The sequence below is a fragment of the Aquila chrysaetos genome, chromosome 9, assembly GCF_900496995.4.
Source record: "Aquila chrysaetos chrysaetos chromosome 9, bAquChr1.4, whole genome shotgun sequence".
NCBI classification, from domain to species: Eukaryota; Metazoa; Chordata; class Aves; order Accipitriformes; family Accipitridae; genus Aquila; species Aquila chrysaetos.
In genome coordinates, this window is record NC_044012.1 from 44115222 (window position 1) to 44131997 (window position 16776).

Sequence of the window (16776 nt, forward strand, 5' to 3'; positions counted from 1 at the left end):
CTTAGGGACATGGTTTAGTGGTGGACCTGGCAGCGTTAGGTTAACGGTTGGACTTGATGATCCTTTCCAACCTAAATGATTCTGTGGCGCAGCTGGGGAGGGCAGGGGCGAAATCGCTGTGGGGACAGGCACAAATCCAGCCCAAATACTGCTGCTTTGGAGGAGCGTGGGAACGATGCGGGGAAGGAGGTCGCCGAACCCTGCCAGAAAGCCGAGCCAACTGCTGAGCCAGACGGGCTGTTGCAGCGAGGTGGCTGGAGCCAGGGTGGCTGTTCTGGTCCCTTCACGTGGCCTTGTCACTGCCCGTGGCATCCCTCTTGCCGGAGCCGCAGTGCTGCCCGGAGGCCTCGAGAGAGGTGGTCAGCTCTGCTGCGTGCCCTGCACTGTCGAGCGCAGCGCAGCGAGGGCAGGAGCAGGGGAGCTGCACCGGGTCTCAAAAGTCACCACGATTAATGTCTGCTCCCAGCTTTGTAGCAATCTCTCCCGCCGTAGCAGAGAAGAGAAATGTTTATAAGCGCAGGGCTGGAAAACCCAAGGGCCGGGAAATCTCTCTGAGCATCACCTGAAACACGCAATTTTTTTTTTTTTTTTTTCTGATCTAATCCAAACCGGATTTCCCGGCAGACAGGGCGGTGCTGGAGGGACAGCTGCATTAGACATGGTTGGGCGTGCGTCTGGCTCAGGCAGCCTGGGGACATTTTTGGAGGTGCTCCCCAGCACGGCAGGGAAGCCTTGTGTGCTTGGATTGGGGAGCTGGACACATGCTGCCAGGGCACATCCTTGCTTTTAGGAGCTGGAAATTGGTATGGCATCCTCTCGTCATGGAGTGGGGTGGAGAGGAGGGGGACAAGCTGTAAAAGGAGCCAGCATTGGAGGGGACACAGCGGGAAGAGGGCGGGCTCTGGGGACAGACTCGTGCTCGATGGGCTCTAAAGGGGACCAGCAGCACCTGAGCATCTCAAACCCTTTGCACCAACAGGGAGTGTGCAGTCTGCAAAAGGAGAGGCCAGTGATGAAGATGAAGAGACGGAATATTTTGATGCCATGGAGGATGCACCAGCTTTTATCACTGTAACTGCAGACCCCAAGCATCACAGGTACGAGCCTCTGCCCCAAGGCCACGTGTTGCACGGTGCAACCTGGCAAAACCTGCTGTGAGTGCGGGGAGAGACCGTTTGCCTGGTGTTGTGCTTGGGCTTGAGGGCAGCATCCTCTCCCGTGGGTTTACTCTGCGTGCATGTCCCCCAGCAAATGGGCTGCCTCTGCCCAGGGCTCTGTACTGCACCCCTCTGCCCTTGCATTCCTGGAGCAAGCGAGGCTGAGGCTGGCCCCAGCTATAGCGAAGCAGGTGAGGAAGGGCAGGCGTCAAGCCTGTGCTGCGGGAAAACTGAGTCCTCTGCCCCAGCAGCTGATGTGAGCTTGAGGGAAGCCTGGGCAGGGACTTGGAGGGAGATCCCTTGGAGCATTGGGCAGAAGCAGGGAGTATCTCGCCTTCGTCTGCCTTGACCTGCTCTTACACCTCCCTGGGCATCTGTCTGGGCTTGGAGGCACCTGTGATCTAAACCACGGTCACACCGCTGGCCTCGCTGGCAAAAGCAGAGGCTCTCTGCCCCCAGGCTGGGACATACCGTGCTGAGTATCCCCTCCCAATGCCAGCGCACGGCCTCTGTCACCCTGTTACCTTCCTGGCAGCACGCTGGGGTGGTGCAGGGAGATGCTCCGAGTAATGTAGGCTGTGCTGCACCAGCCCTGGCTCTTCTCTCCCCTTGTCTGCCCTTTCTTGTGTTTACCAGCCAGTACTTTCTTCCCCACAGGCGTTCGGGCAGTAACCTGAGTGGGGCCAGCGAGGGCCACCCTGAGGATTGGAACCTGGAGGACAGTGTGAGTTGGCCGGGCAGAGCGGGAGGGATGGTCCCGGTGGGATGAAACCAGGAGAGGGGAGCAGGAGAGGAGGAGGTTGTTGGAGGGACTCTCCACCCGGGTCTTTCCCATGCCTCCAGGATGGAGCAGAGTTGATTGCTCTGTGAGCACCACCCCAAGCACCCTCCTAAGGGAAGCAGGAAAGTTGGGGGGCAATTGCACCATTATTTCCCCCATGCCCTGGAGAACAGGCTTCCAGTGATGCTCCCCAGTACAAGGGCATGCAGTGTCTTCTGAGCTGCAGTTGCCACTCCTGGGAGCGTTTGGGTCATGCTGGGCAAGTCCAGCTTAGACCTGTGTTTCTTCTGTTGCTTCCACAGGTCTTTGAAAGCTCAAATCAAAGCAGCTACAATGAGTCCACTTGCAAAGATCTCCTGCCGAAGAAGAGGAGACGGACTCGCATCCCCGACAAACCCAACTACAGCCTTAACCTCTGGAGCATCATGAAAAACTGCATCGGCAAAGAGCTGTCCAAGATCCCCATGCCCGTAAGTGAGCGTGTCCCAGGCGCCGAGGGCTGGCGGAGGGGGTGCTGCCGTGATGCTGGCATTGAGGGTTTAGTTTGGGCATGGCTCTTGGCTGTGCAAAGGACTTGGATTATGGCTCCAGGTCGTCCTGCCAGGTGCTGTGGTAGTCTAGCAGCCCTGAGCGGGACAGGAGCATGTCACCAGCTGCCAACTTTGTCCTGGGGAACTGGCTTCTGCACTGGCAGAGCCCTCTGAAACCACTTCACCCTTCTCCCTGGCCCTGCTCTGCAGCACCGATGTGTCCTTGCTGCTCAGCTCTGCTGACTCTAAGCTCTACATTTTCCCCTGCAATTTATTTGCCCTTTGAAATCATCCATCTGCTGCCAGAGAGCCAGCACAGCCAGAAAGCTGAACCAGCCAGGCAGGAGGAGGCTGTCCTCAGCAGCACGGAGCTGTAGTGCCAATTGCTCTGTGGTAAATGGCTCTGACATCGTGGCTGTTATGTTAGGGACTATTTGAATTGGATTGCCTCTTTCTTTGGGACTGATCCGTTCTGCTCTGCCAGCTGTGGAGAGCCCTGGCAGCTTGCTCACACGAGTCCCAGGGCGAGCTGGAGCAGAGGGGACGTTGCTCGAGTGTCCTCTGCAAATCCAACTGTTGCAGAGGCAAGGAGGGAACGAGGACACCTTGAATCCCTGAGGATTCAAGTGTTTCACCCAGGGACTAGAAGAAGAGACCTTGTTGCTGATCACGCTTTCCCCAGTATGCATCCTGGGGACTTGATGCTCAGGGAGCAGCCCCACCTGCACCGACAGCATGGCAGGGCTGCGTTTTACCCCAGGGATGCAAAGTACCTTTATTTTCCTTGCAAAGAGCAGCCTTTTAGTGAAGGAGATGCGGTGGGGATGATTAACGGCACTGCTGGGTGCTGCCGGGTTTGCTCCTTGGGGCGAAGGCTTCCTGCATGTGGTCAGCAGACGGTTTGCTGGCGGGGGTCTGTGTGGAGGAACCCCCCTCGCATGGGCTGCCACAGAGGGTAAGCGGGATGTGCATTTAATTCTTGCAGATAAATAACCCTGTGCTTCATCTACCCAGATGAAATGCTGCCCACACCAAAGCTCCCCCAAAACTACAGCCATTTTTTTCAGAGCAAACTAGCCCTTTCCAAGCTGCTGGTTCTTTAGCAGGTCTTCACCAGCCCCGTAAGCAGCATGGATGGGACTGGGTACCATCGTAAGGAATCCATTTCCCCAAAAACTATGAAGTCCTGGCAAGCTTGGGACAGCTGTAAAACAGCTGGGGGTGACTGGGGGTTATTGTGGCACTGACTGGAGTGGAAGTAGCTCAGGAAAGCATGAACCATAGCCCTGGAGCCTTATTCAGGGTTCTTCCTCTGCTGGGTAAAGGGGAAAGAGTGTGTTACAGGGGCTTGGATGCTGAACTGATTGTATTTCGTCTCTTTTTAAAGCAGTGCCTGACACTCTTTGAGTAAGAGAGATGAGTTTGTCTCTTCTTTGTGCTATTTCCAGCCAAGATATACAGCCCAGCGCCGTCTGTTAGCATTTCTGCAGCAACATCAATATCAGATAAAGGCTTGATGGGTACAGAAATAAGCTCAGGACGTGAAATACCAGCAGCTGCTGGTGCCCGGAGAGAGGAAATTTATACCTTCCCTATCAATCAAATCATTGCGGGAGCTGCTAAAGCCGAGTCCAAATCTGAGAGCAGTATGTTCTGCTCGCGCAGCAACCCCTGATGCCGGCTCAGGGGATGTAATTACTCCATCCCTCCTGGGGCGAGTGGATCTGGCTGTCTCTGTAAACTGTTCAACAGAGCTATAGGTTGTAAAGAAGGGGCTCAGCCTGGCATCAACCACTCGCTGTTAGCTCCTCTCTCTGGATATCTGTACAGATAGAGAGGCAGGGAGATGCTTTGCACCCCACAAACTCTGCTGCACGTGGCATTTCTTGGGGAGATTCACCCTAAGAACAAGCAGCCCGTGGTAAGGCAACAGGGATCAATTTAATCTCTGTGCAACAGCCATTTAAATTCTCTCTCTGTAGTATGTGTGCCTGGAGTGCAGGAGAAGCCTGCAGCTCAGTGAATTGAGATGGAGCTGCCGAGCGAGGGCTTTCAAGCTGACATTGTGGTAAACGGAGCAAAGGAGGAGAAGGAAGCGGAGTGGCCGGCTCAGGGAGGGCTGTTTGGAAACGTGGTTAATTATAGTACAGACTGTCAGTGAGCCTGTTGTGCGCACTGAGTGATGGGAGTTTCTCCTTCTATGTGCTTCACCTGATTCTTGGCAAATTAAGAGCATTTCTGAGACCCTGTCCCCTTCCCAGGGGATGTGATGGACTGAAAAACTTCTCCGTGCAAACAGCGCACTCCTTAATTTTTCCTCTGAACGAACAAATCTGCAGCATTGTAAAGGAAGAAAACGGCTTTAGGGATTTTGCATTTTGGGTGGGTTCATATTCCTTCCTCTGTGGACAGGTTTTGCTTTGCCATTGCCCGAGCGGTGCTGGTGGAGAGGATGCAGCTGCCGGCTTTGTTCTCGTGCCACCTGCGTCTCTCCTGAGAGTTATCTCAAGCTGGCAGTGATTTGCTTTTTTGTGTGGATGTGATGCTGCCCTTGCTACACAGCTCTTTCTTTCTCAGATGCTGTAAGATCCCTGCTGCTTACAGGCCAAATCCCCGAGTGGAACAATCTGGAGTTTGTTTTCTTTAGTATGAAATGTGTAACTTGGCTTATAGAAGTGGTTCTCCCATCCTTCAACCATCTGCTCCTTCTAAAACATATTTCTTTGTTCTGAACTGAAGGTAAAAAGTGAATTTCACATGGTTTCAAGACAGAAGACCTTTTGAGACAAAGTATCTCCATCTTCCTTTCAATTATGTTTTTTTTTAATTCTTTTCAGAACAAAAAATATTGCTAAAATCAACCAGTTTTTTTTTTCCAGAGATGTTTGCAGCCTGTCCAACCTGGCAATGTACGGCAAAGGTTTCTAATTGACAAAGTAATGACTTGGGAGTGGAAATATGACCCATTCAGGCTCTCCCGTGACAGAGCTTCCCCTCTGCTCTCTGCCCCGCAGGGCATTGCTGCCGCCGCTGCCTCTAGCTCGCACATGCAGTTCGGGTGCTCTTGTGGGGCTGCAGTCCCAGGAACAGGGAGACCCTGGAATGCAGCTTTTCAAGGTTTTCTGAGCAACTGGGCTGCAGCCCAGCATGGGGATGGCTTTGCTAGGAGGCAGTGGAGGGCAGCCCGGCAAGCAGCACGTCTCTGCCCCGCGTCGCCTCTTGCTCATGGCTGGTGGGATGCTGGCCGGGAGGCAGGAGGGAGCTGGTCTCGCTGCTGAGGCTGTTTTTAGGAGTCAGTGGTGCTCCGTCACCGGAGCAAGGAGATACCTGGTTAGCTTGCGGGGCTGTTGGCTCCCTGGCACGCCTCTTCTCAGCTGGGAACTTCAAAGCCTTCGCGCTCTGGTGGTACAGTTCAGGGAGCAGAGCAGAGCACATATTTCTTGCCTCTAGTTAACATTTGTGTGATGCTGCAGAGGGAGAGTGTGCGCAGTGTGCCTTGGCACATCCAGCCCCGCGCCATGAGCTGCGCTGCGGGGCTGCTGCTTCGGTTCAGCAGTTTCCATCGACGCTGAATCCCTGACTCTTGGAATGCATTGCACCATGCTCAGAGAGCCAAACATGTGGGATGCCCGTGCTTAGCAGGCTACAGCGCTGGGGGAAAAAGGCAAAGGGTGAAGTGTCTGGCTTGGCATCTCTCCTGCTTTGCTAACCCTTACTTGTTCCCCTCCAGGTAAATTTCAACGAGCCGCTCTCCATGCTGCAGAGGCTGACGGAGGACCTCGAGTACCACGAGCTGCTGGACAAAGCGGTCAAGTGTGAGAGCTCCACGGAGCAGATGTGCTTCGTCGCTGCGTTTTCGGTGTCTTCCTACTCGACAACTGTCCACCGCACCGCAAAGCCATTCAACCCGCTGCTGGGGGAAACCTATGAGCTTGACCGGCTGGAGGAGTTTGGTTTCCGTTCCCTGTGCGAGCAGGTGAGCCGGGGTCTGCGGAAGGGCTCTGCGTATCTGCCCCGCTGCTCACGTCCAGCCAAAGCAGCCCCTCTCTGAAGGAGACCCAGCATCTCCTCGCACTGAGCCTTCCTCCTGGCCGAGACAGCCAGCGGGTTGCTGCTGGCATTGGCAGAAGCAGCAGCAGGCACAGCCTAAGCAATTTTTCAGAAGCAGAGTGTGCCCATCCCGGTGTTGCAGAGCAGGAGGTGGCAAAGAAGGGGAGGAGAAAAGTGTCCCTCACCCTGCCAGGTCTCCTGGTAGCCTGCCTGGAGCTGGGGTTGCCGTTACATCTCAACACTTGAGCAGAAAGGGAGAAGTTCTCCTCACCTGAGCTCCTTTGTAGCTATGCAGTGATGCCCCCAAACTGTTTCAGGGTATCTTTGGGCCAGAGGGTGTCTCAGGGTCTTGTTTCTTTATTGTTGGACTGAAAATTTTTAGTTTCAGAGCCTGGGGGCAACCTGAGAAACTCTTGACAGCCCCATGTTCTAATCACAGAGTGCATCTGGCATGCATCGAACAGCAGGTCTTAATTAAAAACGTGGAGTGCTTAATGAGTTGTGACCTGTGAAGAAAATCAACTCTTTAATATTTAGCACACTTGGCTGGTCCATCCTGCATTCCTGGGGAGGGATGGGGCCATTTATCACCCCTTTCGGGCAGGACATCACTTTGGTGGGGGCTTTCTGTTCTCCAGGGGGTGGCTGTGCCATCTCAGAGACAGAGTAACTGTTGCATCTTTCAGTGTTCAGAAACATCAAACAAAACCACAAACCTCTGTCACTCTGTAGAGGCTGATGCAGGTCCAAGATCTGCAGAGCTGTTCCCACAGACTGTGCCCTGAGACCTGTGGGCTTTTGGGAGGAGCATCACATAGTAAAAGGGTCTTGCTGCTAATCTGGACATGCCATGCTGTGCTATGTGATGCTCACAGCATGTATCAGACATGTGGACGGGGCGTGCTGAGGATACGCAGTGAGGAGGCTCAGGGTTGCACCAGCATCCACGTGTCCCCCTGACGTGGTTTAGTTTGTCTCTGTCCCTCGTCATCATCTTCTCCAAGTCGCGGCCCTTCGTACCCAGGTTTGGAGCGGTCGCTGTAGCAGATGCCATGCTCTGCCATCGGCTCCTCGCAGGACATGTAGGTGTGGACAAAACCTCTCCATGGTAATGGGCGCCCAAGCTCGTCAGACTCTTGCAAAGCTCTGGCCTGAGGCAGGACGGCACCTACTGTCACATCCCATCTCTGCTGGCTGCGCTGCTCCAGGCAGTGACGGTGAACAGGCTGTGTGGGGTCTCCTGGAAATGGGACCCTTTGCTCATGACAAACGGAAAGGTGCTTCAGTAGATATCTCCAAGATTCCTGTTTCTGCTGTCCCTTCACACCATCCAAAGCTGAGTGCCTGATGTCAGCCAGCTTTGATCATCCCCAGTGATGCCCATATGGTCTGTCCCAGTCTTGGGAGCTCGTGCCCTTGGCTGCAGTGAGCCAGGACACTGCTGACCAGAGTGTAATAAGCTACAGCTGCGAACGTGCCTCCCCTTCCTGCTCTGCCTGGCACCTTGCCTGCTCCCGGGAGGCAGATCAGAGACGGCAGCATTGCTCCAGGCATTTCCCAGCTTTTTGCTGTGAATGTCGCAGAGCTCAGGTTCATCCATCTCAGCAGCATCACGCCTTCACCTCCCCTGACCTGCAGCGATTACCCTGTCCTGCCACACAGCCAAATTCTCCAGCTGACTTTATGCACAGCAGAGCGAAATTAGGGGTCTCTGTTCTCCAACACCTCCCTGGTGCCCTGTCTCCCTGGGCTGTTACCCTGCTCAGCCCGGTGTTAGAGGCAGTGGATGATTCCTTACCAGGATGCTCAATCTGTCCCTTAGCCAGCAACACCCCTCATCCTCCTGGGGTACAGTCAGAACAACAGGGTGACTTTCTTACCCTCATTAGGGCTGCGGTGATGAAGCCCAGCGCTGCCTGTCACATATGTCCCTGACCACATCACTCCCATACCTTCCCATTCCTTTTCTTATTCCTTCAATCTCCTTTTCCCCACCCTCCTTCCTCCATCCTTGTCCCCTCCCAAGTAATAACGTGCCCTGAATTACTTTTTCTGGTTGGTCTGGACTCTGCTACATCTATACCCAAATTTGGTATTTCTGACACCTCCACATTAGCTGAGCCAGAGGCTGGACTGAAGCCCTGGGTGCAGCTCTCCTGCCTGGTCCGTGAGTCCCACTCCCTTGCTGGCACGGCACATGAGCTTCATCCGAAAGTAGGTTTGTTGTAACTTGGAGCAAACCTGCTCCCCTGCAGCACTCCGGACCCTTTGGTCCATGAGCGAAGCCTCTAATCTCCCTCTTGGAGCCATCTCAAAAGGCAAATTCAGCAAGAGTGCAGCTTTGCACTGGTGTAGCATTGCCAGTGCATCTTGCCCTGGTGCTGCTGTTGGCACAGACAGCGTGGGATGGATGGATGGATGCCCTTCCCACTGCTCTGAACTTTCCTTGGATGCCACTTGTGCTGCTCAGCCTGCCGACGTGCCGAGCAAAGCGTTGATAATCTTGTGCCTGAAATCCAGTTACCCAAATAGGATTTTCTCCTGCCGGTGATAGTGGGATTTAATGGAGAGGTTTTTGCTCTGCTCACATTTGTAATCCAGTAGCTTGGGGCGCTCAGCCTGTAATTACATCCGTGCAAATAATCTCTGAACTCGTTGACGTGGCCATTGGGACCCCGTGGTTAGCAGGTTCCCGGTGCGGGGTGGTGTGTGCCGTGCCGTAGCACCGTGGGTCAGCTGGGCGAGAGCCCACGTGAGCGCAGAGCCCTCTGGCTGGGATATCCTGCTCCCACCTTGGGTTTGGGCGGCTTTTCCAGCGCAGGGGAATGTGAGCACCGTCCTGTTACAAGTCATCCCCGGGACGGAGGATGTCCTGTCTGCTTTTCCAGCCCAGTGTGTCTGCAGGGGCGAAGTCAAAGTCTTGGCTAGGCAGGTCTGTGCGTCTCGGATGGCTGGGGGACCTGTGTCCCCTGTAAGTTCCTGGGCAGAGCAGTGGGAGCCGCTGCTGGCCGGAGAGGTGCTTTTACGCTGGGATTACTGGGGATCTAGGCTGGGTGTTGGCAAATCCCTGTTTGTCACCCAGGATCCCTGGAGAACAGGGGATCACAGTACAGCATCATCTCACAGCGACAGTTGCTCAAATTAAGATTTTATGCTTTGCTTATGAGCTTTAGAAAATCCTGGCAGGAGCTCGGTGCGCCTCCATTTGCTGCTGGGGTACCTCGCGGGAGGTCACTCCAATGCCCAGCAGAAGACTGGGGTGTTCAGGTCAGCGCAGCAGAGCATCCTTAGGGCCAAAGCTGACGTGGAGCTAGCTATTGCCTCTCCTAGGGGTCATGCAGCAAGTGCTTGCCAGGGCTCTCCAGTGCTGGTGGCTGTGACCTTACAGGCTGTTTGTCCTCTCCCCCAGGTGAGCCACCACCCCCCGGCAGCCGCCCATCACGTCTACTCTAAGCGAGGGTGGACGTTGTGGCAGGAAATCACGATCGCCAGCAAGTTCAGGGGCAAATACCTCTCCATCATGCCACTGGGTAGGTGACTTGTGCCGGGAGGATCGGGGCTTGGTTTTTTGTCTGCGCTGCTCATGCAGTACCCAAGGGGTTAAAGCAACGTGCCAGTCCCTTGGGCTCACGTAGGGCTCAGTGAATTCCACCCCAAGCAACATAGGGAGCACGGATTTGTGCTCCCAATCACAGACAATCTGATGATAACTCGTCTGCCCTGGAAATGGAAATTATGCCTGCTGTAAGGGGAGACTGTTTTGCTTGCTGCTAGCACCATAGCAGATGTGCTTTGGAAATACCCTGCTTGCCCATGAATTGGTTTTTCCTTAAATGATATTTAAGGGTTAGCTTGCTGCCTGTTTTAACCCTCGCCCTGGCAGCCAGATGCAATAAGCTGCCTCCTTCCAATGTTTTATTTGTCTTCTGCCTGTCCCAGGGCTGGACAGCATGCCTGGGGCTGGTCCCAGAGCTGTGCTGGTGCCTGGCTGGTTTTGTGGCACTGAGAGTCACCCAGGCAGCGTGTTTCTGACCTGCTTTTAAAATTAGTGCTTTTTGGGGGGTGGGAAGAGGGCAGAGGGCCTTGCGGATGTTGCAGCTCCCTTACTGCAGCAGACCACGGAGTGTGCAGCAAGGGGAGGGATGGATCCAGACCCAGCCCTGGTCGGGGACTGATGTTGGGAGATGCAGATGGAGGGGCCCGGTTGGCTCCGAGGACGAGCACGGTGCCGGGGTGTCACTGTGCTCCAGGGGAGCGTGCCTGCAGCCCTGCCTGGCCGTCTGCCCTCGCTGAGCTCGGGGCACCCCTCTCTCCGCAGGCGCAATCCACCTCGAGTTTCACTCCAGCGGGAATCACTACGTCTGGAGGAAAGTCACCTCCACTGTTCACAACATCATCGTGGGCAAGCTCTGGATTGACCAGGTCGGTGGCTACGGGTCCGAGGTGATGGGTCCTGCCTGGCCTCGCCTGGCTCCGGGGAAGGGCAGGGGGGCTGGAAGGGCATTGCCCTCCTGGGGTGTGTGCCAGCGCGTCCTGGTGTCCCCACCGTGACAGGAAGGTGTGCTTCCCTGGCAGGGCTGGGGGGAGGCTTCTCGGAGCTCCTAATGGCTCTTCCCAAGGCCAGCAGCTCCGTGGGGTAGGGTGGTCACGCGTGTGATGGATTTTACCCTGCTGCTGGCGAGCCGGTGGGGGCGGCCGGTGTGGTGGCTACAGCCAGAAGTGATGCTGCAGCTGGTGTTGATTTGTACCTGCACTACAACTAACGCCTGATTTGTCTCCCTGCAAAGTCTCTCACTCGCTGTGGTTCTGTGTCTTTTATCTAGTCTGGTGAAATAGAGATTGTTAACCATAAGTCAAAAGATAAATGCCAGCTGAAATTTACCCCCTACAGCTACTTCTCCAGAGATGTCCCCCGAAAGGTACGTACCCGGCAATCTCCCTGCTCCTTCTGGCAGCCTTGCGCGGGGTGAGACCTGGCTCTTCCCTCTAAGCTGGGCTCACTGGGTCCCAGTACCGCAGCTGGGATGAGCCCCAGCACGGGGCCAAGGAGCTGCGCTGGCGCCTCTGACGTGCGTCACCAGGGAGGGCTGGGGGGGGCCTCCAAGCCCATGTTTCGGCTCTCTGTGCGCTGGAGCTGCAGCACTGAGACCTGGGAAGGGTTTGATGGGCTGGAGACCCACCTGCGTGGTCAGGATGGGCCCACGCTCCCCCTGTGCTGGGCACAGCTGATGTCCGAGGACACGCGGCACCAGGTCTGGTTGGGGCACCTGGAGGGTGTTCCGTCCCCCTGCGCCTCTCCCTGTCCTCTGGGCATTTCCAAACACCTCCAGGACTATCTCCTTCTGCCAGGTGACAGGGGTGGTGAGCGACGCCGATGGTAAAGCCCACTATGTCATGTCTGGCACGTGGGATGAGAAGATGGAGTGCTCCAAGATAGTGCAGAGCAGCCACGGCAGCACCAGCACAGAGGGAAAGCAGAAAACCGTCTACCAGACGCTGTCTCCAAAGGTCCTGTGGAAGAAGTACCCCCTCCCGTGAGTCCCTTCCTCGGCGCGGGGTGCTGAGCTCGGGGGTGCAACAGCCAGATGGGGATTAACGGTGCTGCCCTGAGCCCCGTGGGATGGAGGGGGGCTCGTGTGCCCAGCCCCGAGGACGTGGGAAGGGGACCAGGACTTGGGTGGCTGTGTGGCTTTTTCCAGGGCGCGAGCACACAGCGGGAGGGGAGAGCAGGTCCCTGCAAGGGGAGGGGGTGGCTCTGGGGGACCCTTGCAGGTAGGTTTTGGGCAGTCGGGGGTACTGGTTAGGTTTTTTGGGCTGCTGGCTGTGGCAGGGAGATGTGTTGGTTGCTTTGCCTTACTTGGTGGGTCCCTGGCCATCCTGTCCCACCGGTCACTTTAGCCCTCTGGAGAGCAGTCCTCTCTCGACACCCTTACCGACAGCAGGGCTGCTCTCAAACTAGTCTCCAGCCTTTGGTAGCACCAACGGCCGGTCCCTGCTCTGGAGATGCTCTGTTGGAATGGTGCCCTGTGGAAAGCGTCCTCTGCTTGCTGCCACCAGTTCTGCAGTTGGGGATCCAGCAGCTCGTGGGTGAAGCTGTGTTGTGTCTTGGCTGAGCAGTACAGCACTTGGAGTTCGTGGGCTTGGCTCTTAGCTTCCGTGTGTGGAGCAAACAGAGGAGGGGTCTGCTCCCCTCCAAGACGCTCATTGAGGTGTCATTGGCCTCTCCACTTAGAGGGTGGGAGGCAGGGCTCCCCGAATAGCCTCTGCATGACCGGTTTGGGGTAGCAGGAGCACAGCATCAGCAGAGCTGGGGTGAGATGCAAGGATGTGAAGGGCTGGGGAGCTCTGCTCGAGGTAGGCACCACCTCCACCGTCCTGATCAGGGTTCTTCGGCCGCAGGGAGAACGCCGAGAACATGTATTTCTTCTCTGACCTGGCCCTCACCCTGAACGAGCCCGAGGAACGAGTGGCCCCCACGGACAGCCGGCTGAGACCCGACCAGCGGCTGATGGAGAGCGGCCGCTGGGACGAGGCCAACGTGGAGAAGCAGCGGCTGGAGGAGAAGCAGCGAGCCGTGCGCCGGCGGCGAGAGGCCGAGGCTGTGGAAGCCCTGGAGGAAGGTGAGATGCTTCGGGATGCCGACGGGCAGGGACCGCCCGCCCCTCGCTGCGGGAGGGGGGATGTGGCGAAGAAACCCTGCTGGGTTTGGGGGATGAAGGAGGGACCCTGAAGCTATTTGGGTGGCTGGGGGAAGCGTGGGACTCGCCGGCTTTCGGATGGGAAAAGCAGCCCTTATCCCGTGTTTCTTCCCGGATAGGCAAGGACTACGAAGGCTACATCCCGCTGTGGTTTGAGCGCAAGGTGGATGCTGTGACGGGAGAGCTGATCTGCGTCTATAAGGGTGGCTACTGGGAGGCCAAGGACAAGCAGGACTGGAGTATGTGCCCCGATATCTTCTGAGCCACGCCGGGGTGGCCGGCCCCGCGCCTCAATTCACCGGGACAGAGGGACAGTGAGGACATGCCGGCAGCGTCCCGCTGGCAGTTAACAGTGCAAATACATACACAGAATCAATACATGCAGAAATTTGAAAAGCAAATCTAAACAGGGATTCCAAACCTATTTTTTTACGCACTAATAAATAGCATCCTTTTTTTTTTTTAATGATGGCTTTTTCAGCGACTAATTAGGAACGAGGACACATGAATCTGGTTCGTTTTTAGCCTAGCATATTTATTGCTATCAGGAGTTGCTGCCTATATCTTTCAGCGCCTCGGCTTTATTGGCTGAGACGTCGACTTCCAAAGATGCTCGCATTGTGGGGATGCCGTGCATTTGTGTGAGCTCTTTTCTTTGACATTATTTTTTTTTTTTCCCCCCCCTATTTGTGTGTGGACTTTATGGAATTATTTTTTTAAAAAAATATCTGCTCCTGGTTCAGGTTCCTTCAAAGATGGACACAAACAACCCTGCATCCTGCTCTGAAAACTATCTCCAGGGGCTGTGGTGTGTGATCCTGGAGGCTCTTGGTGGTTCCTGCAGTGCCCAGTCATCCCAGTAACACCACTTAGGATATTTCAGCTGGTGACTTTTTTTTTTTTTTTTTTTTTTTTTATTTTAGAGAAGTGTTTGAGCAGATTCCCCACAGTCTTGCCGTGTTTAGTCAAGGTTTAGGACTGTCTTTAACATGATGCTTTGTGAGAGTGGTTTGAGTGAGGTTTGGTTTGGTTTGGTTTTCCTGCAACCACATCCAAAGGGGGAAGTGGCTTCGCCAAGGTCGGGAGCGCCTGGCAGACACAGAGCAAAGAGGTTTGTAGACCAGCAATGCTCCGGGGTCCACGTACCAGCTCTCTCCCGCTCCGTATCGCTGCAGCCCAGGGGCTGGCAGGAGCCTGGCCCCCGGTGCCAGGTTTTCAGGCAGCGTCTCCCTGCTGAGCTCTGCCTGAGGCCGGGCAGGAGGGGAGGGAAGAGATGCCGTGGTGCTGCTGGGATGGAGCCTCCCCGGGATGCAGCCTTGGTCCTGGGTCTCCCATCCCTGTGTCTTCCCCATTAAGCCAGACACTGGCACTGGAGGGCACCCGCAGCCCGGTGCCCGGCTCCATTCCTTCTCCTCCCTTGTGGCTGGTCTCTCCCGGGAGCAGTTTCAGGTCATCACTAAAGCAGCCTGAGCACAGGGCTGGGGGAACCCCACGCCCCCCGCTCACCCCTCCTGCATGCCATCGCATTGCTGCGGCCCTGGACCCGCCAGGAGAAGCGGAGCAAGCCCTGCCGATGATCGGCGAGGACCAGGAGCGAGCGGTGCTCGGCCACCGGCCACGCAGGCGGGTACCGCCAGTCCCCAGCGCCGAAGGGGAGGATGGGGGTAGCAGGACCCCGAAGATGGGATCTGCTGGGCCAGAGAGTATCAGGGAGACCTGGACACCTGCGTTTGCCCCGTTGGATCTCATTTTCAATGTCTTCTTCTCCGGGTCTTCATCATATCACACTGACTGCTGCCTCACGGGGGTCAGAGGCCACCCCTAGCTGGGCCGTCACATCCACATTGGAAGATAATTAGCAATAATGAACTTTGAGGCAATGGTAACTGGAATACCCAGGCTACACATGGGACACTTATGCAATCAGGTTCCTCAACCATCGGTCTCCTCCTTGGTCGGCTTCTCTTCCAGCGCCTCCATACCCGTTATTTACAGCAAACCTACGTGTACAGTATATATAGACCTTGTACGGCGTAACAGTAGTGAGTGGCTATCGGAGTGGCAACACCCACTGATTTCAATGTACCCTTTAATCTTATTTATTTGCTTCTAATTTATATATATATAAAAATATATATAAAATTATTTTGCTTAAATTTCTATGGTACACAATAGATGAAAAATAATGAAGACAGAAGTGTCTGTCTGAGTTTTTGTAGCACGAGTACAATTTCCCTAGGCTCGTCCTGGAGGTAAGGTGTAGGGGTGATGGTGACAGAGTAATTCCCAAAGTAGAGAAGCAACATTTTGCTCCAAAGCTGGATGTGATAGCATTCAAAAGGTGTTACGAAGACATTCCCTTCTAGAAACGATGCATTTGGGGTTTGAAGGCCAGAGCTCGGTATCCCCCACATTCGGGAGCGCGATGCTCCAAACCTGGGTGGTAGAGCAGCCGGTCTGGCATGTTTGCTCCTTCCAGACCGTTCCTGGAGGTTTGCCCGTGGCTCAGTAAAGCCGGTGCAGCTCTTAAATGAGCCAAACTTCTGCATTAGCTGTTGGATGCGGCCTGTGGAGAGCTGCCGGGTGTCCCGGCCCCGGGGCGTGCAGATCTCCTTTGGAGATGGGCTTTCACCTACCCGGGAGAGCAGAGGATGCTCCGCACTAAACCTTGATGCCTCTGGCTTCGTTTGTGGCGGCAACCGAAGTTGCCCGGGGGGGTTTATTCCACTCCGAGGCCTGAATCGGTTTTGTAAAATGGGCTAGAAATTGAGCTCTTCAAAATGCCTTATTTTCCTTGTTCGCTTTGTCAATGCAAGTGTTACCTGCGAACTTGGAGAGTGTGAGAAGCTCCTGCACAGGTTGTCCCCAAACCAGGATCCGAGCGTTCCCGCAGCGGAGGGGAGCGGGGAGTGAGATGTTGCTCGCTAAGTGCTGGCACCATCAGTCCTGCTGGGCTCTGTCACCCCGAGAGGTCCTCTCTGATGTACCCCCCATCGCTGCGTCTGTCTTAGAAATCACCATCACAGACCCTGCACAGCTTAGCGGAGCTCGGGGGAGCACAAGGAGCACCCCCAAAACAGAAATTCCCTGGTTTTTAGGCTAATTTTAAAAATTGCTCTATGTTCCGGAGATCATCTAGCGGCAACGCTTAATCAGAGCACCATCTCCTGGTCTTTCTATTCACCCCCCACAGAGGGTTTTAATGTCATTCCACTGTAAATGCCGTTGAATGTATTTCTTTTTGAACAATATATTGTGAGTGATCCCTCTTCTCCTACACGGTAATAAAACTTGGATTCGGGAGTTTTAAAAGCTGCAGTGCTGAGGTTGTCACTCGCTCCTCAAGGCTGGAGGTGGGGGTCCCGGAGGAACCCCGAGGTTGGGTGAGCTCTGGGCATGGACGGGGGACCTGGGCACGCGGTGGATGGCAGGTGAGGTGGCCAGGGAAGGGACAACGGGAGGTGGCCCGGAGGAAAGGGAGACCTATGGGGGAGATGGCCTAGGGAAGGTTGTCCAAAGGAGGAGGTCACCTAGGGGAGGAGGACTATGGGAGGTGGCTT

At 55.3% G+C, this 16776-nt stretch overlaps 1 protein-coding gene across 14 annotated transcripts in view; it reads left to right on the forward strand.

The window, feature by feature from the left end:
- OSBP2 (oxysterol binding protein 2) overlaps positions 1 to 16528 on the forward strand; it is a 126331-nt gene extending 109803 nt beyond the window's left edge. For all 14 annotated transcript variants that reach the window (XM_030024882.2, XM_030024883.2, XM_041125787.1 and 11 more), the window contains 10 exons: positions 980 to 1097; positions 1815 to 1881; positions 2241 to 2408; positions 6199 to 6444; positions 9928 to 10048; positions 10837 to 10940; positions 11342 to 11437; positions 11868 to 12052; positions 12918 to 13138; positions 13336 to 16528. In XM_030024882.2, the coding sequence (XP_029880742.1) occupies positions 980 to 1097; positions 1815 to 1881; positions 2241 to 2408; positions 6199 to 6444; positions 9928 to 10048; positions 10837 to 10940; positions 11342 to 11437; positions 11868 to 12052; positions 12918 to 13138; positions 13336 to 13478 (1469 nt within the window). In that variant the 3' untranslated portion in view covers positions 13479 to 16528. The remainder of the gene's footprint in view (positions 1 to 979; positions 1098 to 1814; positions 1882 to 2240; positions 2409 to 6198; positions 6445 to 9927; positions 10049 to 10836; positions 10941 to 11341; positions 11438 to 11867; positions 12053 to 12917; positions 13139 to 13335) is intronic.
- Positions 16529 to 16776: the final 248 nt, after the last annotated feature.